Here is a 24,762-nt window from a genome sequence, read left to right as displayed (position 1 = left end):
TCTTCATTCTAAAAACGTAAAACGTACATGATATTAGTTCAAGTTTATGAGGACATAAATACATGTATAGAGTTTGTTTTTAATTGATTCGATTTATTAATGTGCTTAATTATTTCATCATAACCATTACACTGTACAGAGAGTTTGCTTTTCACGAATTTATTTTGAAGTACATAACGTAATATACAACAATAATAATAATAAAAATAATACGTGTATCGATTTATTTAAGGACATAAATAAAAAAAAAGGAAAAACGCGATACATGTCTTCGTAGCTCTGCAATACAATCTCGAGTTTTTAGCTAAAATAAATTTGACGTACATGTAAGGAATACAATTATCGCGGCGAATTTCATTCGAACACGAGTATCATACAACGAGGAATACGTTTCAGCACTGCGAGATTTAAATCTCGGTAGGTTTAATTCGTAAAATCACAGGAACGCTGGTGCACGGTAAAATCGCTAATTCCGTAACAACAGCTGTCACCAGGTCAGCTGGTGTAACGTCGTAGGTAATGTTTAAAAGATTCAACGACTTCTTGGTCTTCCAATTAGCCAGCAAAGATTTCTTCGCGTCGAGCCCGTTGCCCTGCGCGAGTTCGTTCGCGTTGCCTAAAATAGGGAACGCAATTTGAAGCGATTAATTCATTTATACAGTCAGTTATACAGAATGAGAGTAGAATATAACACAGAAAATAGTTTTATACTCACCACATTTTTGAAAAACTAAAGCAAATCAAAGGCTTAAAGCTATCAGCGATGATTATAATTAATTTAAGACTAGATAATCATTGCAAGAGTAGAAATGTTGTTAGTACAATAGCACTGAGAAGAAAATGTAAAACTGCTCACCTAGCTCATTGTAGACGATAGAATCCGTTTGTACGCGTTCACAAGACTTGTGGGTCTCGCAGGCTACTAAAACCGGAATATTGAAGGCTTTCGCCATCAGGGCTACTTGAGCAGTGCCAACTCTGGACATTACAGCACCATTAGCCAATATGGCGTGAGCACCAAGGAAGACTTTACTTACCTGGACGATTAACGAATTAGTAGACACATGAAATTGATCAGAATAAAGCAAACTGTCGCTTTAATACTTACTTCTGGCATCACGTAACTCAACGCATTGATCAAAATATAGGAGCATTCGATACCGTGCTTCGTTAAACGCCTGAGCTGTTCCTTCCCTTCTAGCCATGGTCTTCCATCGACCACGACGACGCGAAACTGTTTACCAGCTATATGCGCATCTAATAGGATTTTATGTATCAAAGACGAGCTGGAAGCAATATGAATTTTAATTAAAAATATAAAAAACTATTCGTGGAGTCCTACACCCTCTTAAAGATACACGGACACTTACTAGCCATACGTCAAAATAACGTCTCCGTTGGATATTTTTGTCTGAATAGTTATAGATATTGCCTTGTCGGCAAGTTGTATTTGTTCCTGAATATAAGTATCGATTCCACTACTTAATTTGCTCTTCGCCTGAAAGATATTCACGAAATATCGTCAAAAGTCAAATTGACCATAGCTTTAATGTTAAAATAGCATTACATACATCAGCATCCGACGATACAGAAGAGAACTGTGTCATCTGGCGCTTCAAATGTCTCAATGCGTTCTGCATCGAGACAGCCAAGGGTCTACAGTGATGCAAGTACGCGACAGATTCTTGTAAGCTGGCTTCTAAACCTCTAATGAAATCAGCCTGAGATGGTCGCTCGAAATCCTGAATGAGTCTCTTAACAGCGGCCAAAAGCGCGACGCATCTCGCATTGCTGCCAACGATTACCTTCTTTGCGTACTGTGTACCAAGTCTGACTATCACTGGGTGTATCTTTGAATTAACAGAAGGAACATCGACGATAGCCTTCTCTCTTTCATGGTACAAATGTTTAAACAGATTTATTTCATGCGTGTTATCTTTCTGAATAGTTTTCTTAGGCGTTACAATTTTCTTTGCATCTGTTTGAACTGTGCCTTTTGTTACATGCGCGCTATCATCAGTTTCTTTGCTGTTTACTTTATTTTTCTGTAGTAACTGTTGCTGCTTGGCTGCTCTTTGTGCCTCCTGCTTAGCTCTTCTTTCAGCGCGTAATTCCGCTTTGCTTTTCCCTTCATCATTCACTTCCGACGGTACACTTTTTGTACACGAGTTCGAGGTTTTGTTGGTTACTGATGTTTTTTTTTGAAGTTGAGTCTTTTCATTGGTTGTTCTTTCCGATGTCTCGCTACTTTTGGTACTATCAGGGTCTGCAAGTTTATTGTTCGAGGTATCTTGTGCCTTGGGGTTCTTGCCTTTTAATTTGGCAAGTGCCTTGGCGGCTTTCTTTGCTTCGCGTTCAGCTTTCACTTCTTCTCTCGTCTTCTCTGAGACGTTCATCTTATTGTCGGTTACTGTAATCGATCCTGACGAGGTCAACGAAGGTGCAATTCCTGATTTATCGGGTTCAGTGCTCTCTATGAAAACCAATAATAATATTATATATAACAACAGTAAATAATACGAGTTTAATAATCAAATATTTTATGAATACCTACCAAGAGAAAATGTATTTGATAATCTATCGATATCTCGCTCAGAAGATACTTCCTCTTTAGTAGTTACACCTTCTTGAAAAGAGTTCAAGTTAGACAAATAATTTTGTGTAATCGTGGAATCAGAATTTAAAACTGATTCAGTTTCTGATTGTTCCTTAATGGGATTGGTACTCTCTCTATTTTTTGTTATAACTAAACTTTCATCTTGTGGTTCGATATTATTGGAAAATAGCTGAGTATTTTCTTGTGCAAAAGTTTGAAGATTGATTTGAGGGGAATCGGTAAATTCTAAACGCTTCACGGCCTCGAGTATTTCCTCATATTCTACATGTTTTAGAAGCTTCACAAGATTTATTTCTTCGAGACAATTGCACACATTACACGAACGTTCCAAATCATCGAATTCCTGTGTTCCTTGTTTCTGCAATTTTGTATCTTCTTTTGTGTAATTGATTTTCGTTTGAATCGTTTCTACTATCTTCTGTTTTAATTCGGTCGTAAGTACTAGATCTTTTGTATCCTTGTCATGTTTTTCGTGATAAATTTGTACTTCATTTTCGAACTTGCATAGTCCAGGTGATCTGGACAAACAAGATAATTCCGAACAATTTTCTTGCAATCGTACGTTCTCTGGTATCAATTCCGTTTGCTCTAATTTCTTGTCATACTGTTCGTGACAGACTTGTGCTTCAATAGCTTTCTCTAATTTGTAGTTTTGTTTAAGATTATTGGTAACATCTGTGTCCAATTTGGCACAGGAAACTGAATCGTAATCTGCCGTTTTAATATACTTCAACAAAATCGGATCAATAGGGGAATAGGTATCGTAACAAAAAGAACAGGTGTTTTGCACCAATTTGCTTTTATTCTTCTTCCGCAATCTGCGAGCTTTGGACTTTGTTATCGTTTTTACGTCCTGTAAATCCTTTTCAGCGACGTCTTGATCATCGACAGTTTCGATAACGGGCAAAGAGTTTCTACAATACGATTCACAAAACGAACAACAATTTTGAAGCACCTGTGTTTTACTTCTTTTTTGTAATCTACGAGCTTTCGACTTTGTTATAAGTTCTGGTTGGTCAGTATCTCTCTCTATGATGAATTCTTGATTGAACTTAACATTTGAACCATGAATTAAACACTCTTCTTGCTTCTCAGCTCTACGAGCATCATGTAATCGCTTTCTACGAAGATGTCTTGCTGTGGAACGTGTGAAGAATTTTTGCTGACTTTGTTCTGCTAACTAAAACAATATTGTTACTTTAATACAATGCTATGACTAGTTTTTTATGTTATATATACAAGATGAAATATATGATACCAGCAGATGAAATAAATTAAAATAAAAAATAATTTGATTCGAAAGCATTAAATAAATATACAATTACATGAAATTACATGAAATAATTAAACCTACGTTGAATCATTAAATTATCATCTCTTTAAACAATAATGGAAAAAAATGCAAAGCACAAAGTATATTAAAATGTAAGAAATGTAAATTAAAAATAATGTTCCAGCTAGAGATTAATAACGTGATGTAAAGATGTTTCTAACATGCAACAGATAAAACCATATAAAACAATAAGTTTAATTAGCTTTTTAGAAGTATTAAGTAACAAAGAAAGTAATCTTACAAGAGAAAAAGAACAGAATCAAAAATTCTGATATTAATTTGAAATGTGCAAATAGTTACGGACATGTTCCTCCTGATCCATCGTCACTGTATCAGTTCTCAGTCACGGACATACGTACAGTCCAGCTGGGAACACGAATGTGACTTTAACAATTCAAATACTTTATTTTGAATGCTTTTCTTAAAAAAATTCTATTTTTAAAGTATATCAATATTCAACTGCTCTGTCAGCTGTTATGTTTTGCTGTATATTTTGTATTATATATTTGCTATAGATGACACATAGTTCATTCTTAAAATATAGTTCTATGTAAAGACTTCTGAAATTCACAATGTTACACATAACTGCTACAAAGCAAAGTTTTAAGCGTCCTCACTGTTTCATGTCTTTATGCAACCATAAAGACATTGCATTATGATGCAATTTTTACATGATTTCATTGTTAAAGAAATGATTATTCTTATGATTCTAACAATGTGTACTACCATAAGTGACATTAATGGAAACGTTGCTAATTGCATAATGGAAAAATTTGACTATGTATATACCGTGACTAACATTTTTAAAAATAATGTGATCATATAATTTAAATTCTATAAAATATGTTTCAAAACAACATTCATTGTCACGTCAGATTTATTGTCAGCATATAAAAATTACTCCCTACAAATATGTATATTTACACAATTTAACGAACAATTTTTACAAAAACAATACGATACGTTTAAATATTTTCAACTCACTTTATAAGTATCGTACTTTTTTTTTCTAACCCTACAATGAGCTCCTTATGTTTAATGAAAATTGCAATTAAACAATGTCTTGACGAAGTACTTCATGTGTAGGATAAGTACCTTTAATTCTGTAATAAATATATATACACTAACACTGTGCGTCGGGAGAGAATAATATTCATTTACTTTTATTTAATTTTTAGTCGCTACCATGTTTTCTCGCCATGTCCTACGAATTAACAATGCTTCCATCTACGGGTACAATTATAAATTAATTTTGGAGATCAACAATTTAATTTGATCTATATTTTTACAGTTTATTGTATATAAAATGTTTCGTAAAATGTAGATTTAAAATTATGTTGGAATATTTATGAAAATACAAAAATAAATCGTAACTGAAAGAGGAAGTGTTCAGTTTGTTTTTCTCTTATAAGTTTTCAAGGTCTAGTAGTAGTTAGTAATTATTAACTATTACAAAAAATAAAATACACGTTCCTAGAGGGAAAAAAGAAATTCATGTAGTCTACTATTTCCTGGATATATTTACCATAAATTTACTGAAGATTGTTGAAGTGCTACGAGAGAAAAAAAATAAAACAGATTGATCACAAATTAGTTTCATTTCCTTACATTTGTGATCAAAATTTTCTATTTTATCTTTCTTTTGGAACAAGCATGTTCGTCAGTAGGTTTCAATGAGAAAACAACAGTTTGTTATTTTATATTTTATTTATACAATAATTGAGACGATCTCTAAATCACTTTTTCTGCGCTGCCGCTGCTTCGTCCTCGCGCTGGTAAGATTGCAGCAGTTCTTGTTTCTTCGTAGCAATACGTTCCGCCCTACGTTTACGTGCCTCCCTGACCTTAGTACGACGTGCTTCAGCTTGGTCAGAAAGCATCTCTGCTCTGGCTTTTTCAGCCTTCTTTTTGTGAATGAATTCCATCAAGACTCTCTTGTTCTTGAACACGTTACCCTTGGCTTTCATGTACAGTGAATGGTACAGATGTCTGTCGATCTTTTTTGTTTCGCGGTATTTTTTTAGGAGTCGACGGAGAACTCTCATTCTTTGAATCCATAAATCCTGCAACCAATAGCATTTATTATATTACCGATAACTATCAAAACATTGTGCTTATAGTAAAGAAATGTTTTAAATATAACATAACGATGGAAAAAAATTACAGAAAACTCTGATTTACCTTCTGCGGAGTACGAGCATTGGCTGTACCTTTCCGTTTACCGAAACCACAATGACGTCCTTTACGTCTGGCTTCAGTATTTTTCCGAACACGTGCTCTGGAATGGACAGCTACTGGTTTCTTAATGATAAGACCATCCTTGATCAATTTCCTGATACTTTGTCCTTAAAAGAAATGAGTCTAATGTACACAACTAAGAAAAAAAACACAGCATACTCTGATGATATACACATTTTCCAAGCCAGAAACTTACGGGAATTCGTATTCGCGATTTCGTTGATTTCATTTGGATCCAACCAGACCTTCTTTCTGCCACATCGCATAACAGAGGCGGCCAGCCTCTTCTGTAACTTTAAAGAACTGAAACAAACGAAATGAGGTTATGTTGTGGGAACAATTAAACAGTAAAAGATATCTTCGTCTCGTCTAACTATTATTCACGCATATTTAATTTGACGTTTTCATGAAACCTAACTACGATTTGTTAAACAGTGTTTAATATATGAACGAATCATGGACTCGATCGGAGAACCATGTGGTCAGCCGTCAACAAATTATCAACACAAAACTCGTGAAACGCCGTATTTACGACTAAACAATGGATTTCTACGATTGCACAGATATTGTACTCGAATGTGCAAGTGATACGAATGAAATTAAAATTAATACTGTCAAAATATAACAAAAAATCTTGGGGCAGTCCGTACCTCATGACGGAGTCTACAAGTCCTTCTTTATAAAGAAGAACAAGATGGCGAGGGCTACATTTCCTGTTTATCGATACTTGACGGAAGTAACGAAGAAGCAGAACCTATTTTAAATGCGACAAGTACATTACTGTACACAGTAAATATTAGACAAAAGGAAATGACCTGTGGTTCATTTATACAACAGAGATGTAGAATTAATTTTTATTGGAATCTGATGATCATTTGAGATCCCACTGAATTCATGCAATTCAAGATCTCAATCATTGAAGTCGATAAAATAGTTTTCGACAAATTTAATATTGGTGGCGCCATCGGTGGTAAAACGCCCAAGTTTGTAGGGAAGATAGTTCCCGCTGTTTATGCTAGATAGCGCCACTAACTAGTTTGTTTGTTTGTTTGTTTATTGGATTAAAGTGCGTACATACAAAGTTGTACTTTGCACTACTATGTGCTGCTCTCTTTGTACAAAAACTATGGATACTTGGTTTCGTCAATGATTATTAACTAACTCCGAAGGTTTAACAGAACAAAACAATTTATTATTTTAGGAGTACAAAGCGTTACAACGTTATCACGTGAACAGTAAGTAAGTCGAATTCGACGCGTGGTGTAACTACTAGTAACAACTATATTTTATTTCCTCCGATGTGAGACATAGGGTGCCGTCGGTAATGTAGGACTCTGTTCCGCCACAAAAAGACCTTAACCGCCATCTACCGTTGACAATAAGAAACTGTTCCATTACAAACTTGGTCATTTTCCCACCGATGGAGCCACAGGTCTAAATCCCTCAACTATACTAAATACCACCGAACTATACAGTATTTCCAAGATACCGAGTTGTAGAGAGTCCTATGATCTCCGTATAGTATTTGATAGTATTCCACGAGAACGCCTATCTATCTACGCGTCTGTGGTCTCAGGTTAAGTGTACAACGTGTACCTACGCATCGGTAACGTTGGAAGTGACAGGAGGAAATAGTGAATGGATATTATAGGCACGAAAGCTGGGCAAAGGTTCCCATTGCTCGGTAGGTTTGTCTGAGCTGCTCATCTGTACTGATAGTGCAGTATTGACTACAAAAAGTGACACGCAACGACAGTGTCATAAACTCTCGTATTTGAGTTAACGTTCAGTGCGGCAGATGCGTAGCTTAGCGTGACACTTTTCCCTGTGGACAGCGTGTAAATAATTCGTCAACGATGCAGCAGAAAAAAGTGACCCTAAACAAGGACCTGCTACGCGAAAGGGAGAGGTGCACGTTCGATCCTGAGGAATTAACTTATATATTGGATGGCAGCCCACAGAAGACCCATGAACGTCGCGAACGAGGTATTTAAACGGAAACTCCCTTTTCGCGTACTTCTATATACTTTGCAGTATCGTCCAACAACTCGTTTCATACATCGATCCAGAAATATCGAGCGGTCTATCGGTTTATTCCACACAGTCGTGAGATTGAATCGATATTCGCATCGAATACTCTCGATTATCCAAAGGATAAAGGATAAAGTTATCCGTGGATAACAAAGGAAAATAAATAATAAACGAAAGACTGTCGCAACTAGACATTTAAGTCTTTCTTAGCATTTCCCTGACAGACTTGTTCTCACTCTTTTCTGTCATTAGATATCATTACTAAGCATTTTTTGCAGATTCTTTTTCTCGTTCCGCTCCTCTTTATTTGCATCGATGAAAAGTATAATGGTAATTTTGTTCAACTGTATCGTTTTTTATGAATGAAATAACAGAAAAATTGTAACGAAAAACTTTTAAATGTTTTATTTATGAATTTTGTCGTAACTGTTTTTCAAAACTACTTTCAATTCTTTCCGCTATTTGTACCGACGCTTAAATGTTCAAGATTGTAAAGTCATCAATGATCGAGATTTTATCATAAATACAATGCTTGATGAATAGGAATGAATACTAATTGCGCATACCGCGCATTCTATATAGAATACATTTTTCAAACATTAATATGCGCAATTAGTCATCCGTATTAAACTACATTCTAGAATACATTTCTCAAACATTAATATATGCAGATACAGTGGAATATGTACATATATAATGAATATATGTAAATTCGATACAATATAGCTAAATAAATAAAGTAAAGTAAGTTATTTTTTGTTCAATCGCGTTGAATATCCATATCCATCGATATTCGTAATAATGCATCATTAGTCCAATTTAATATTCGCGTAAATTACTGTTTTTATATAATTTTATGTTCGAAATTATGATACGGGATTTTAGTATCACATCTGAAATAATGAAAAAAATAGTAATAATAAATGGAAAAAAAAGCATTTTATATGTAAGTGGCATATTTAATTGGTACTTTTATTAAAATTCATGAACAATAAAACTTAGTTATGGTTTATATCAACAGATATAAAAATTGAAACTTTAGCAACGACGCATTTGTAAGGTAATGGGATTTCTGGGGACATGTTCTTCCGCGTTGACGGATATATCGACACGTCGTAGAAAATGTTCGATAATTGTCATCTCTGTGTATACTTGCTATGCAAGCTTTTACAATTCGCGATAAGCAGAACATTTGTAAATTTACGACCGTATCATATACTTGAATAATTGTCGCAAATGTTTTTTTACGAACAGACGTTGTCACTTCCTATGATGCGAGTACGACACGATCCGAGTGTCGTAAGAATTGCACGATATTCCATATAAATCGATAAATGATGAAATGAGAAAGCGAGAACTTGTTTTCATCTATTTAGAAGCTCGACCTTCTGTCTGTAATTATCGATAAATTGCGTCGATCGTACTACATAGTTTTATTTTCGTTGTTGTTACGAGCATAGATTCAATTTAATTGATATTAATAATCGTTGAATCACGTACTGTTTTTGAAGAGTAACGTTCTGACTTGATTTTATCCAGATTAGATTGTGGCGGACGTATCCGCCCGTAAAGATTAATTCACAATGATGGAAACGTTTATCAAGAAAAATGATATCAATTAAAATACAAAAAGAAATACAATATAATAATAAAAGAAATGCCAAAATCCAGTTTAATGTGATATTTGGAAAAATGGGACTCTCTTGATGGTAATGCCTCAAACTGGAATCTGGCACTAAATATTTTAACTTTACTATTAGAAACATTTAATTTTATCCTTCTACTACAGTTTGTAGCTCATTTATGTTCCAACTACTGTAATATAACTATATTGTTCTAGAACAATATTTCCTAAGTGATCCAGAACTGCAGGATAAAGTACCAATGAGATACAAGAGCCATAAAGAGATTTACGAGGATGCAGTTAGAAAAGCTTGCAAGGTTCTGGAAAAGATGCGGGAGTTGCAAAAGACAGCAAATGCTGGAATGGATTTGTTCTCGTAAGCTTGTTGACATTGTGAACTGTTGAGGCAGAAGCAAACAATACTATTCTTATTAAATATTATTTTTCCAGACATGTTTTAGGAGGAATGTTTGGGTCTGCTATATTGAAAGATGGAAACCCGACAGTAGTTCATTATGCCATGTTTCTCCCTTCTGTCATGGGGCAGGGAACCACGCAGCAGCAAGAATATTGGGTAACCAGAGCTTGGAATGCCAATCTTGTTGGAACTTATGCTCAGGTGAGGTATATTAATATTGATAAGTGAGAGAATTAAGTTATAATTATCATAATTAAAGTTAATATCGCTGTTTTTTCTACTGTAGACTGAACTTGGTCACGGGACATTTATCAGAGGTTTAGAAACGACAGCAACTTACGATCCTAATACAAAAGAATTTATATTAAATAGTCCAACTTTAACGTCTTATAAATGGTGGCCTGGTGGCTGTAAGTACACAATAAATGCTGAATATATAATATTATAAGATGTAGAAATTATAAGCAATTTCTAAGGATCGCATTATGTAGTCATTTCTTAAAAATTAACATTTTTGAAATACGAAATTTATCACTTTAGATCATTATATTAGACCTGTTACCCTTGACAAAACTTTTTTCAAACTGTTGTTGAGATCTCCAGAAGTAATATCAATTGACTTGAACTTTGTTATGGACATTTAAAAAATGTTTAGAGTCAATACAAATTTTTTTCTTTTCATTTAAAATAATTCCAGCATCGATATTTTGTTAACTCTCATGTTATCGATAATTGCTATGTCCTCTGCAATTGTTACCTTCCACTTCTTTTTAAATGCGATATTCTTTGTAGAAATCATTACAATTATAATATTACCATTTGTTTTCATCTTAATTTACAGTGGGTCATACTGCAAATTATGCAGTAATAGTTGCACAATTGTACACGCAAGGGGAATGCAAAGGTATTCATCCATTCATCGTGCAATTAAGAGACGAAGATACGCACGAACCATTGCCAGGTGATAACAAGACTACTATTTTTTTTTTTTTTTTAGCAAAACTACAGTTGAAAATCAATTTATATGTTTTCGTTAGAAATTGAGAAAGTTACATTAATGTTTACCTATTTTGCAGGCATTAAAATTGGCGAGATTGGTACGAAGTTGGGAATGAACGGAACTAACAACGGCTTTCTCGGGTTCGAGAATGTCAGAATACCTCGTGAAAACATGCTGATGAGAAATTCTCAGGTAAAAGAGAAAGTAACATTCGCTTTCACGATATACTTGTAAGAAGTACTTTATATTTTTACATTACTTTGTTATCATGAATGACTAACGAATGATAATTTTTTTTTTTTTTAAATACATTATGATTTCTTTTATATACATATACATAATATTCTTTTCTTTTTTTCTCATTTCTTTCAATTACCTTCTCCTATTATTATGCTGTACTTTTTGTATAGGTATTAGAAGATGGTACATACGTAAAAGCGTTAAGCGATAAATTAAATTACGGTACAATGATGTTCGTTCGAGTAGTACTGGTTTTCGACATTGCGAGTTACTTAGCGAAAGCAGTCACGATTGCAACTAGATACAGCGCAATTAGACGTCAATGTCAAATAAATCCAGAGTAAGTAAATTAAGAAAAACATTCGTTAAATAAACTTATTACTCGACACTTTCGAAAGTCCTTGCTACTATACTGATATTTGCTCTGCCATTCTTTTAGTGAGCCTGAAGTACAAATTATTAATTACGTAACGCAACAATACAAAATATTTCCCCATATAGCTGCGTGCATAGCGTTTCGACTGGCCGCGAGTTGGATTTGGGACATGTATAATACAGTAGTTGCCGAGTTGGATCACGGTGATTTAGACAAATTACCCGAGGTGCATAAATTTACTTCTTTTAATCGTCAATATTTTCAGCTACCGTTTTCTAACGATTCTAATGTTCCGTTTCAGTTGCATGCTCTGTCGTGTTGCCTTAAAGCTGTTGCATCTTCGGATGCAGCCACTGGAGTGGAGCAAGTGCGATTGGCTTGCGGTGGACATGGATACATGGATTCCAGCAATCTTCCAGCGACTTACGGTTTAGTCACTGCTGTCTGTACCTATGAAGGGGAGAATACTGTTCTACTGTTACAGACGGCTAGATATTTAGTGAAATCCTGGAAACAGGCCCGCGAAGGTCACAATTTACCAGAGACGATACAGTACCTTGCGGTCTTTTCTAAAGGAATCAAAAAACAATCTTGGAAGATTAATTTGGATCGCATTATCAAGGCTCACCAAGAAGTCGCTGCAGGGTAATTTCTACTAACTCTAACAAAAATTACTCATTCTCGCGTTTAATTTCATTCAATTTCGTTTAAATCATTTTTTATCGTAGAAAAATTCGTTTGGCGACGGAGAATATGGATCGCAGAATACGCAACGGAGTGTCCCCGGAGGACGCTTGGAACCAAACTAGCATAGAATTATCACGTGGCGCAGAGGCTCATTGTCGAGCGTTTATAGTAATGAGATTCGCTGAATCCGTTAAAGAATTTGTCTCAGTGTCCAAAGAGCTACGCATTGTTTTGCAATATCTCTGTGAGTTGTACGCTGTCTACTGGGTACTGCAACGCCTCGGTGACTTCCTTCAAGTGAGTTTTAAATACAAGCAATTAAATAAGACACATTTCGTGTCTTAAGTAAGTATTTAAGGGACCATATATATATATAATTGTATTAGAGTGTTCTAGAAAGTATTGTTTAAAGTCTTTGTTATTTTAATCGATACAATTTACTTCTTCGCAGTTTTCTTCCTTGACAAACGAAGATGTCCCCTCAGTTCAGGCACGACTAGAAGAATTATTGGCATTGATCCGTCCAAATGCCGTAGGTATCGTCGACGGATTCGACATCCGTGACGAGATCCTTAACTCTGCGTTAGGAGCATATGACGGTAACGTTTATGAACGGTTGTTCGCTGAGGCTATGAAAAGTCCACTGAATCAGGAGAGCGTGAACGAGTCTTTTCATAAATATTTGAAACCGTTCCTTAAGAGCAATTTGTAGTGCAATTTACCTTTGTGGATCTCCTTCTGAATTTCTCTCTATCTACTCGTAAAGGTTTCAACGAAATACAGCCACCTGATCAAATTACTGCCCTACGTACCTAGCTATTAATACTTTGACAATTCTTCCATACTTCTTCCGTCATTTTTAAATAATACTTTTCGAAGTACTTGTAAACTCGTGTCACATGTTGGTACTAAGTCAGTAAGAATGATTGAAATGTTTGTATTAAAATCTGTGTTCAATATAGTCGTAGCAAGCCATTTTTTATCTTTTGAAACAAGAAACTTATGTTGCCTTACAGTGAAGTTAACGTTAATAGTTAGTACAGGAACTAACTTAGGTGGCTCGTTACGATTTACATCAAATACTCATATCAAATCGGGGTATGGTAATGGTGTAACGTTTATAATCGCGATAAAAAGAGTTCAGAAATATATTTTTCTACGACCTTTGCAGAGTATTGTAAATAGTTTGAAAAAAATCGCAATATTGTTATCGCAAGAATTGTGAAGGATTTCCAGAAGTGATTTTTATTGTTAAGAGGGATTTTTTTTTTTAGGAATGCTTGAACATTCCGCGAGAAGAATATTTTAAAGATTTTATAAAGAAAAGATATTTTCTATGTACTTTTTGCAATTTAATAAAGTTGTCGACAAGACTGCTCGCAAATAATGCCATCGTTGTACGCATTCTCGAGCCTCTGTATGTTTCAAGAGGGAATAACAGCCGCGGGTCAGGTTTTCCTTACACGGTACAGTGTTTATTTACAGAATAGGAGCGACGACATACAGTATTGTTCGTTACCATACTAACATAGTGCAATTAGTATTAATTTCTGTTAATAATAACGTGTCGTTAACGTAAGCGCCCGCAACGGAGTAACACGTGCGATCTCTCGGGCTTGAGAAAATATACAGACTTGGGATTTCCAGATCATCGAGACACGTATGGGAATTTTCAGTCGATTTATATAGATCCTAGGAACTTCTAGCATCGACCAAGTTGTCCTCTGTACCCGTATTGCAGATGAAACAAAGAATAAGAAAAAAAGAACACGGAAAAGATCACGGTTTGATGCTCCAAGGCGGGCGATTGTATAACTTTATATAAATATATATACGTGTATATACGTGGTGTGCACCTGCAACCACGCGAATATATACACGTACACGTAATATATTTTACGGAGCTCAGGGCGACTCGGGGAGGACAGGGTGTAGACAGTACTTACACTTACAAAATAACAGTGTTAATTATAGTTATCATTAAATATTAATTATATTCACTTTTTAAAATTATTATTCATTCGTCCACCTGGCCTATGGGTTCTCGTCTAGTGTTAGACAGACTTCTCATTGCTATAGCGTTCATACGGAATACATCCTCTTATAAAATATGATTTTATTACAATTAATGTTTGTTTCTTGTCGCATAGAACGTAGACAGCGCCTCTTCGAGTATTAAATGAGCCACGTGGAGATGCAGCGTACACGTTGCTTTATTATCTTTTTATTTATTTGTCGGATATTCTCGCGTCGTGTATGTTAATTTTATCGCGAAAAGTTAAAGGCAAAGCATAACATTTCTCTAATATTCTACGCGACTGGTTTTAGGTACTGCCGTAACGTTTCGCTAATTCTCCAGCAAAAACAGAAAAGAAAATTGATTTGGATTCCATTTATTGTAATCGTTTTTACCCTAAACACAATATCTCTCGGTACACTCTATACCGACATATTATCCTTTCGATCGTTCACCTATGTATCGATAATTTACTCGCGAATTTTATCATCCAACATAACCTGTACATCGAATAGCTGTTTAAATATTTCTTCTTCCAAGTCGACCCTATCAATACACTTAGTTATACCTTTATTACTACGCATATCGTTACAATATCCTTCGAGACGTCTAGACGCATTATAAATAAGCTTATAAAATAGCGTCGAGCCATTTTACAAATCGATAAGATCGATTTAGAAGCTGTGAGAAATGTCGCCGATAGATGAAGTGTTTCATAACTGAAAATATAGACAGCAACGTCGTACCAAGCAATAATATGGATGTTCGCTTCTTAAACTTAAATCTTCTCTAGACGAAACAATAATCAATTTCCCACTTAATTTCTGGTCAATTCTTTGTCTTAAATATAAATATGCAAATCTAACCTAAAGACCTAAAGTATACGCGAGAGATAGTCGATAACGAGAAAAATGATTTTTAAGGGCTCGTTTTGCTTCAAAATTGATTTTTCTGACAAGAATTGAATATCTCTAATAAGTAGTTGACGAAGCAACAAGCATTATTTGCACAAGATGGCGTCGAAACAACTACCGCCTCGCACGACGTTGATGTTAAACACGATGATTAAATTTAAACGCTTTGCCCGTAACATCCAACGATCGTATCAAAGTCCAACTGTATAGTTGGACTTGTATGTGATACTGTTGTTATTAACACCTTACCGGTGGCGATTGGACACGTAATAATTAATCACTGCTTTACCGACCGGTAATATATCGCAGAAAAAAAAAACGAGAAAAATAAACGCGGCTAGCGTTTCGAATAAAGATCAATCAAAACAGGTTCGCGACGATTTTCGTACGAAAATGGTGTTCCTTATGTAATACATGGCAGTATCGGCATGATATATTTTAATTTACCCCGACACATCGGACTCTGGAATGGCGCCCATGTTCCCGCGACCCAGGTAGAATCTCTTTTCGTCAATTTATCACGATTTCTGTGAATCTTGTTGCTTTTATTAAAGAAATCATTGGATCATTCGAATCAAAGTCTACAATTACACGTTCCGCTTCCACCGTAATATGTTTCATAGTTGTGTGCTCATTTATTTCGAACGTTTGATAAAAAATGCAAAATTTGTCGTCTCGGTGTGATTATTTGAAATCAAATGGTTCGACGACGTTCGATACGTTCCTTTAATTTTATTGGTCGATTCGTGTGATAATAAATGCGACGGTTCGTGTACGTAAAATTCATATTATTATTGCACAGGACATTAATAATGACATAACGTTATATATAAGACATTATAGCTGCATAACATCATATATACAAGGATTTTACGACGTTTAGGAATCCTCCGGTGCCTCACCCATTATTTTACTCTTGTCATGTAAACGTCGATAGGTTTCACGTCAATTGATATCGCGTTTCTAAGAAGTATTAAAAGATAGTGCTAAATTCTACGAGTTTCCATCGTTCGAAAGTGGAGAGAATGTGACGAAACAATGATTTGTGGATGGCGCGGCTAACAATCGAATCTACGTTGTACGCTACTTTCGAATAACGATAATGTTACGATATCGATTAATGACTAAATTCGCAATATATTAAAAAAAAAAAAAAAAAAAAAGAAACAATTCCTATCTCTCGATCGGTTACACCGTTTAAGGTATTTCTCCGAGTCGAGGATTCATTCGCAGATAAAAAGTCTCTCTATAAAAGTTTTTACGAATAAACAGTTACTTTGCGTTCTACCTGGGAAGAGGTGACCGAGACGCTGTTAAAATCTTGAAAAATCAGAGACATAGTAACGATCCATAAAACAATGGCGTAACTAATTTTTTAGACCCTCAACTTGCACAAAAAGAAAAAGATAGCAGTCGATTTCTGATTACACTTTTAACTATACGCATCTTATCGGTACAAGCTTCATATTAAATACCGAACAGAAGTCCAGTTATCACAAAAATTTTATTCAATTTCACTGTTATTTTCTATCGTAGATCTTAAAATTCCTGGTTACGCCACTGCGTTAGGGTCGTTGGAAGAATGAAGGGGAAAGCAAAAGAAAGGACCCGGGGAAAAAGGGGCGGAGAGAAGGGGGGAATCGCTTGGTCCTACGTGAAAAAGTCAATAAATTATTACAACCTCGCGATACTGATCGATCGTGGGATAAATATCGCGGACGAAAAATCTTGAAACAAATAGATATACACGTGTATGTGTCCATTTTTTGTTTGTTTGTTTAAATCTTTTCATATCTCTTCGTTTCTTAGTCTCGCTTTTTTCAATATGGCATTCGCGTGCTGTCAACGAAAAGCAAACACGTATCGTGCACGCGTACGTGTTCCTTTCGCGGGTCAGAACGAGAAACGATCCCGCGTGCACGCGGGAAATTTAAACGTCTTTTGTTTCCATGGCAAATAGAATCTCTATTGACCAGCAGAAGAAGAAGCCTTTCTCTTTAACACGTTGCCAACCGATTTGGGAGTTGGTTTACGCCAACCTAAAATCAAAGATTGATATTAAAAACCGTTAGACTTTTAGTATCTATCGAGACCCGATCAATTATCGTAAATGTGTATACATCATTTCATTAAGAAATAAATAAGTTTCAGTAACATTGATAAATTACAACCGCTTAGATACTACTGAATATCTTTTCAATCACTTAGGAGTTAATCGTACTTCCTTGAATTTTCATGTTACAAATCTCTATATTGTAGAAGTTGTAAAAGTTTCAATTCGGCAAAGGTATTAGGTGCGATTCGCGAGTAATGCGTGGTTGGCAAAGTGTTAAGATACAAGATGTTCTTTAGTTTTGAGGGGTGGAAGAAGGGAACGATATCGGAGACGCGTTGTGCTTCGTTTGTCTCTTTCAGGTGTCGTGGTGGGCGGCCATTTTTATTCCTTTGACCGTGGCGAGAGGAATCGGTTGTCGCGCAAAACGTTGTCACTTATAGTGCTTAAAATGGCACGATGAATTTTTATCCACTAAGTGCATGGCATCGATACAACCGCTTTCTTTTAAGACACCCGTTTCGAGGCTTCGGTTTAACCCTTGTAGATATCTAACCTTCGAAATACCATTCTAGGATTTTTAAGTTCCCTATTAAAAACCGATTAAACGACACAGTAACAACGGAAAGAAATTTATAAATAATGATCAGGTGTTGCACTGAGGGAACATCATGATTGTTTGTGCCAACAACTTAATTTCATATGTATTCTTGATTGTTCACACTTCCTGCCGAATATTGGTATTAAAAACGTGTTTCGACATCGTTCACTTTTACCAAAACGTTGGGATCATTTATCGCGCGAGATTCATTCTATCCATAAATCCATAAATAATTCAATATTTCTATACCGTATCTTAGAAATAACAATGACCTTTAAAAAATTAAGAATACCTTAAGTTACAATTTCACCTATGTACCGCACGTAGTCGTCGATTAACAAGAGAACATCGCCCAACTGTAACACGTTCATTAAATAAATCGTTGCGCACAGAGCACTGAAAACAATTCGACAATTAGTGAAAATTATCACCGAAAAATTCGCGATTTTTGGGGGGTAGTTTTCACTCCTCGAATACCAATATTCTCTACGCAAAGTTACATGAAATTCGGCGCGCTACAGTCGGGCGATGTTTCTTGCAAGAGAAACTTTATTAACTTCTAACTTCTAAACTTCTTGAAACGTTACATTTACTTTTATAACTACTAACAAACCATCGATCACGAGTATACGCTACGAAACTGTCCAAAAGACGAAAAGAAATGTTAGGAAACATAGTTCCCCAGAAGAATCGCCAAACCCCTTGGAAAATAAGAAGCTGTCGAAGATAGATTGAAATTGGAATTTCGTTGAATTCCGTTTTCGTTTCGCCAACGAGCCTCGTGAATTCACGAAATGTATTTGGGCTCCGTGGAACCGGGCCTCGAGAAAGAGAAAACGCGGCGGCGGGTCGAGGGCCTTGGTCAAAGTGTTAAAAAAAAAAGACGCCCCCGCGAATCAGGTCTGGGTTAGGTTAGTTGCTGGATGCTCGTTAAACGGAGAAACGAAAAATAAAAGGAAAAGGGATCGGAGGGGGGGGGAGGGATAGGCGAGAGGAAACGTTGATAAACGAGGTTCGCGGTTCACGGGATTGGCGTCGAAGAGAAATCACGGGTGGCGCAACGATCCTTCTTCCTTCCCTCCTTCCACCAGAGGCAGAATGATTAACGATATACCAGCAGCGTTTATCGCCCACGAATTTTCGCGCTCTCAGTCCTGTACAGGGGGATAAGGGGGTTGGGGCGTATATATACGCCTAAATACATATACGCTCTGAATACGCTGTAAATGCATCTGGAATTGGCGCGACCTTGCCGACGAGGACTCGATGGGGGAGTTAATCACCCATCCTCTCTCCTTCGATCACCAAACGACAGTCGTACTTGGAAGGCTGATCACACGCAGAAAAAACCAGCGTTTGAAGAAAATCGATGCTCGACTCAACGGAGGTGAATACTCCTGACGCCTAACCCCTTCAGACCCAATTTATTTTAAAGCTACGAAAAATATTGTCATACTGCAACTTGCTGACACGAAACCCCAAATAACACAAAAAACGTAATACATTAAATAGATGGTATAGTACCTTATCTTCCCTTTCAAACATATCAAAGTATTCCACAATCATCACCGAAAATGAATCACGCTCGTCGAACTCGATGAATTTTATGTACATTGTTACGTGCAACGAGGTCTGAAGGGGTTAACATTGTTAAGTCCTATTTGCAAAGTAGAGTCAAGCCGAGGATCCACCAGCGAAAAGTGATCGATTGCCTAAACAAACGCTTGTTGAGGTGTTTGTCTAAAAGAAAACTGTGTCCGAATTACTGAATGGTGTTGGGTGTTCTGAAGTACTGCGCAAGAGGAAAAGAGAAACAATAAGACGGAATAGAGGAGGGGAATGCGTGATCGAAGGATGACAGAAGGTTGCGGTGACGTTTTCCCCTCGATGGGAATCTCCCTGTGGTCGGTCGACGAAGGTGTTTCGCTGGGATCCTCGTGGGAGATTCCGCGGTTGCGTCGTCGGCGACGGCGTTTAATTCGGTTGAAGGACATCGTCTTTCTCGGCGTGGCATCGTGGGGCAGAACTCGGCGGTGTCAAAGCCAGTTTAGGCTTTGTCGCCTCAAGCGTAGAATTCTCGATTGTGATGCGGCGCGCCTGGCTTGGGGAACGCCTGCGCCGCGGGCGATCTTCTCGGCTCGTCGAGGGCGTACGATCCCTCGTCCTTCTTGCGCATTCTGTACACGATGAACATCACCACAAGGATCGCACAGAGCAATCCAACCACTGCGCCGCCAATCACCGCTAGAAAAGTTACGAGTTGGTTAGTAATTGATTCTCGCTAATCCGAATCGTTTACAGCAAAATTACTCTTGACAAAGGGTTCATTGATCAACACTTTACTGTAGCGATTGAAAATTTAACAATATTTCTTATTTTGATAAGAAACGCTTTCTGATTAATATTTATATAATATTTTATAATTCGTATAATGATAAAAGCATTAAATGTTATCTCAGTCGATAAAGTGTTAATTGAACGACCGTGTAAGAATTAATTTGGAGAAAAATGGCACTATGAAAAACTGTCTCTTGACCTCGTACACTCTATGAATCCAATCAACTTTCATCTTGGACGTTCTTTAAAATTCTATTCGACTGATAATTACGGTGGAGTTTGTATACCGTGTAACGGTCTTTGGACAGCTAAAAAGGTTTAAAATCTGAAACGGCCGGGAGCGGCTTTGCGCGCACAAGGGATTCATTATTCAGTCTGTTAATTATGTAGCGCGTTTATTACGAGGGGCCTGGATCGGTTAACTTAACCCAGAATTTCGTCGGAGTTACGGAACCTTCGTGAATAAATACCGTTCCCGTGGAACTGGAATGTTGATCTGCATGTTACCCTTATACTTCGGGGCTTAATACCACGGGGATCGTATTAATAAATAACGCAATCCCTTGACGGGATTCGGACCCGGGGAAATCTACCGTTTAAAAGCATTCCGTTCCCTAAATTCTCGATGAATCATTCATCGTACAACGGTGCAGTGGAAACGTGCACGTTTTTATTAGGATTGAAACGGACCAAGTTGCAGTACTTTCAGAATAAATATATATTAGACGGTGAAATTAATGTTGTGCCTTCGCAATAAATTCTTTCTAACTGCAGTTTAAGCTTCAATCTTTCACATTGAAAACCTAGAAACCAGAAATTACGTTGGTAACACAGTATGTAAGAAGAAAACGAAGAGTATACAGACACGCGATTAATTTCTACACATAATAAATACATTTTGATGCACGATAAGTTCAAAGAACTCACCTGCCAGCACACCTGGCTGAGCAAAGAAGGAGCTGGCGCGGTCCTCGTGTTTCGGATTCATGATGTAAACCTCGTGGATATCGTCGGTGTTGTCCGAGTGGTCGTCCTCGACACCTGAGGGCTCGATTACATCGACCTCGTTGTCGGGTCGGTTTACAGTCTCGACGATCGTCTGCAACGGGACACGGCTTAATCAGTTTAAATCCGTTTAATTCGGCTGCTTAGCAGGGGCGGCCCCGTGTGTTTACAAACAAATCTAATAACCCGCCTTAACGTACACGCGTTTCGGCGGGCATGCTGGGTTTCCCCATTGCACAGACGTAGGCGTAGGATAATTTTTCAACGTTAACGCGGCCGCTCTCGCGTACGCTACGCTTGGGCGACGCTAAAAAATTCAGCGTCGCAGATACAGAGAATAAATGTGGAGAGAATTTGAGGTATATTTTAGGTTGGGAGATTTCTATTCTATTTTCTTGGATGTTATTTAAAATAGAAATCGCAATATTTGTAGTATACAATCACTAAAAAATAGGTTCACCTGTTGTTTTAAAAACAAATATATGTTTCAGTATCCCTCAGGAGTTTAAATAATTAAATCGAACTACTCTAAGTTACATATATGTTTTCTGTTCACCTTATCTCTATCCAGGCCGAAATATTCAGGAACAATAAATACAGTTTACGATAATATTCACCTGTTCTTTAGTTTTTACAATCGGTTCATCGACAGAGTATGGTGCTCCAGGTTCCGTTGGCCTGTTTGGCACTGGGTCTATCCTATTATTGTTGCTGAAATCTGCGACAAACGAAAAGAAAAACATAATTAATTATACATCAGTAAAAATAACATCTCGCAAAGAAAATTATTCATTCGCAGTGTACATAATCGAGATTCCGTGTAGGTGAAACTTCAGTAACAGCAGTTCACCCCGTCGAGACGAGTTAATGGCGAATGACGAAGAAATTAAATTAATCGAGGTCCATCGTGGCAATTTCATTTCACGTTTAATCAAATTTGGCAATGATTTCGACGCGTCGCGAATAGCGACGCGCGGTCGCGATACTCGTTCAGGTTTCGTGCACCGCCACGGAATATATTCTGTCTGTTCGCGGTTCGATTTGTCTCTGCCATCGGTCTCACGTGAATCGGCACGACCACAGTTTGAAAATATACCGCAGAAATTAATTCTGTGCTTTTACGTTCAACAGTTTCTAAATATAATTTAAGTAAAAATATTCATTCGACATTTTGTTACGTTATGTAAGTCTCAACTTGAAGGACATTACGATTGTCATGTATACAAAGTTCAGTAGCCAACATATTTTGATTAATGTTTTATTAGATGCAGAAATTAATTGCCTCCCTTGACATATTTAATTATTAATAACTCCAAGGGAAACTGAAAAGTTGTATGGTTATAAGTTTGTCTTGGAAAAGCACAGAATTAATTTCTACACCTAATATATCAAGTTGGAGTTGATATCAGTGTCATTTTACCGTGATCGTCGTCGCCGTCCTCGTCGTCAGGGCCAAGGCCGCTACCGGATGCTTCAAGGTCGTCGCGACCTTCGTTGCCACCTCGACCAGAACCCTCCAAAGGGCCCTGGTCGTCTAGGTAGAGGTCGTCCGATATGGGATTGAACGTCGAACTTCCCCCCACCGTCCTCTCCTTCTCGTGTAGATCCTTCTGGAACAAAAAGGAATCCTATACTATATTTCCGTTTAGATGAATCCTTAATAATATTAAAAGATAAATGTGAAATCTCCAAAAGAAAAAGATGTTGAATTTAATAAATCCTTGGCGACTTTTATTTTAATTATATCCAGTTATTTATACATCTTCTTATTATCCAGTCGTAAAAAATCATCATTTCAAATAACAGTCAAACAGTTCAGATTGCTAGCAACTTTAATTTTAAGTAACTACACACGTTTCTATCAATTCTCTGCCCCTATATTCAATTATTCGTAACTCTAGTTTAAACACATTCAAGTACGAACCATCTAAATCTCTTCGTATAATGAATAATAATGTTATAAATGATCGAATACAGAGTCACCGAATACATCAGAAACAATCGAACATTAGAAATTGCATAAGCGTACAATTAGAAGTGCAACGATTAAAAGCAGTAAGTCTGCTAGACCACGTCAAGGGAGCTTCGAGGAATGACCTCCGGTTTCCGGTTAGTCAACGCAGCTGGAATGCCGGAGTGACACGCAATAAAGTCCAGAATAACAAATGGCGTGAGTTATCGCGATTGTCTGCCGATCGACCCCCCGCGGATCTCCTTCTTTCTTTCCATTCCCGTGAAATATCCTTGGCGACTTCTTGTAAATAGGAAACGGGGCCAGATGACGGAGTGAGCGTTAAATTTTTATGGCTGGGAGACCATTTTTCTCGAAAGCCTTTCTCGATCCTGAAATACGCCGGGACAATGTAATATGGAACCCTCGACGTACACGCAATTTCATTCTTTTCTACTTTACGACTGTACAGTAGGTTTCTCTTACAGAACAAACACCAAAATAAATTTCTGTTGAATTCTCTCTCTCTCTATATATATAGTATAATAATAATAATAATAATAATAATAATAAATATCACGAGTCATCGATGGTTATTCGAGTAATACCATTTAATATTAAACTATTAAAATATTAAACTATTAAAATATTAAACGTTCTTGTTTCATTTTCAACGACCAATTTTCACGCTCGAATAACCACCGATGGCTCGTGTTATCAATTTTCCGCTCGGGCACTTCAATAAGAGCAAGTAATAATAATAATTGGACGAATTGTTTCCTATTGAGACGAAGTATCGGTGATTATTTTTTTTCCCCTCCTGGGACCTCGTAATGCGAAACCCATTGACCCGTGTGTCTCTCGGAAACACCGAAGCGTTGGTGAACAATCGATAGAAAGAGAGTCGAGGCGTGTAGACGGGACGCAAAGCGTTTATATACACGCTTTACAACAATCAAACAGAAACGAGCCATCCGAACGCTTCGAAATTTCGACGTTACCAGAGGAAACTAATCACGCCGCTACAGTGGCGTCATCTGCATCGTTTGTATTTACGCAACGGCCGTTACTCTCGCGGAAAGAGCATTCGTCGAACAGGGGGCGCGTTATAATGCGCACTCGATCGCATAATGGGGGTCCGATCGTCGATTCATCCGCCGTCGACGCTTAAAATCGAATCCTTTTGGCAAAAATCCGCGATATAACGAACGTCGATAAATTACGAGCGTCGATTCAATTCGCTCGTTACAATTTTCAATGGCGAACCGTTTATATTATTTCGTTCATATTATTCAATGGAAGCGTTTATGTTGGAACGAT

At 37.0% G+C, this 24,762-nt stretch overlaps 4 protein-coding genes across 6 annotated transcripts in view; 1 reads left to right on the top strand and 3 right to left on the bottom strand.

The window, feature by feature from the left end:
* Positions 1-140: 140 nt before the first annotated feature.
* On the bottom strand, positions 141-5,184 carry LOC128875591 (translation initiation factor eIF-2B subunit delta). Of its 2 annotated transcripts, none has more exons than XM_054121294.1 (8): positions 5,046-5,184; positions 4,255-4,316; positions 2,555-3,797; positions 1,572-2,473; positions 1,371-1,498; positions 1,109-1,286; positions 857-1,037; positions 141-616 (listed from the first exon to the last, which is right to left on the bottom strand). In XM_054121294.1, exons 2-8 carry the CDS (start codon positions 4,270-4,272, stop codon positions 408-410), a joined length of 2,859 nt encoding a protein of 952 aa, XP_053977269.1. In that variant the 5' UTR covers positions 4,273-4,316; positions 5,046-5,184; the 3' UTR covers positions 141-407. The 2 variants fall into 2 exon arrangements, with proteins under 2 accessions (XP_053977269.1, XP_053977270.1); XM_054121295.1 differs by having other exon boundaries at positions 4,935-5,162.
* Positions 5,185-5,638: 454 nt separating this feature from the next.
* Positions 5,639-6,889, bottom strand: LOC128875598 (60S ribosomal protein L19). The gene is made up of 4 exons (XM_054121307.1): positions 6,839-6,889; positions 6,385-6,491; positions 6,132-6,295; positions 5,639-6,013 (listed from the first exon to the last, which is right to left on the bottom strand). Exons 1-4 carry the CDS (start codon positions 6,841-6,843, stop codon positions 5,687-5,689), a joined length of 603 nt encoding a protein of 200 aa, XP_053977282.1. The 5' UTR covers positions 6,844-6,889; the 3' UTR covers positions 5,639-5,686.
* Positions 6,890-7,726: 837 nt separating this feature from the next.
* On the top strand, positions 7,727-13,951 carry LOC128875592 (probable peroxisomal acyl-coenzyme A oxidase 1). The gene is made up of 11 exons (XM_054121296.1): positions 7,727-8,174; positions 10,060-10,219; positions 10,294-10,462; positions 10,548-10,671; positions 11,103-11,222; positions 11,338-11,453; positions 11,672-11,841; positions 11,941-12,103; positions 12,179-12,522; positions 12,606-12,861; positions 13,016-13,951. The coding sequence occupies exons 1-11, from the start codon at positions 8,045-8,047 to the stop codon at positions 13,274-13,276; spliced, it is 2,013 nt and encodes a 670-aa protein (XP_053977271.1). The 5' UTR covers positions 7,727-8,044; the 3' UTR covers positions 13,277-13,951.
* Positions 13,952-14,012: 61 nt separating this feature from the next.
* The window catches only part of LOC128875597 (syndecan), a 166,766-nt gene continuing 156,016 nt past the window's right edge, over positions 14,013-24,762 (bottom strand). Inside the window, exons 2-5 of one of the 2 annotated variants that reach the window (XM_054121306.1) lie at positions 22,912-23,098; positions 22,109-22,209; positions 21,414-21,585; positions 14,013-20,393 (exon numbers count right to left, since the gene is read on the bottom strand). In XM_054121306.1, the coding sequence (XP_053977281.1) occupies positions 20,212-20,393; positions 21,414-21,585; positions 22,109-22,209; positions 22,912-23,098 (642 nt within the window). In that variant the 3' untranslated portion in view covers positions 14,013-20,211. Of the gene's footprint in view, positions 20,394-21,413; positions 21,586-22,108; positions 22,210-22,911; positions 23,102-24,762 lie in introns of both variants that reach the window. The other variant, XM_054121305.1, reaches the window with a different exon arrangement.

The sequence above is a fragment of the Hylaeus volcanicus genome, chromosome 4, assembly GCF_026283585.1.
Source record: "Hylaeus volcanicus isolate JK05 chromosome 4, UHH_iyHylVolc1.0_haploid, whole genome shotgun sequence".
Taxonomy (NCBI): Eukaryota; Metazoa; Arthropoda; class Insecta; order Hymenoptera; family Colletidae; genus Hylaeus; species Hylaeus volcanicus.
This window is presented reverse-complemented; position numbering and strand designations above follow the sequence as displayed.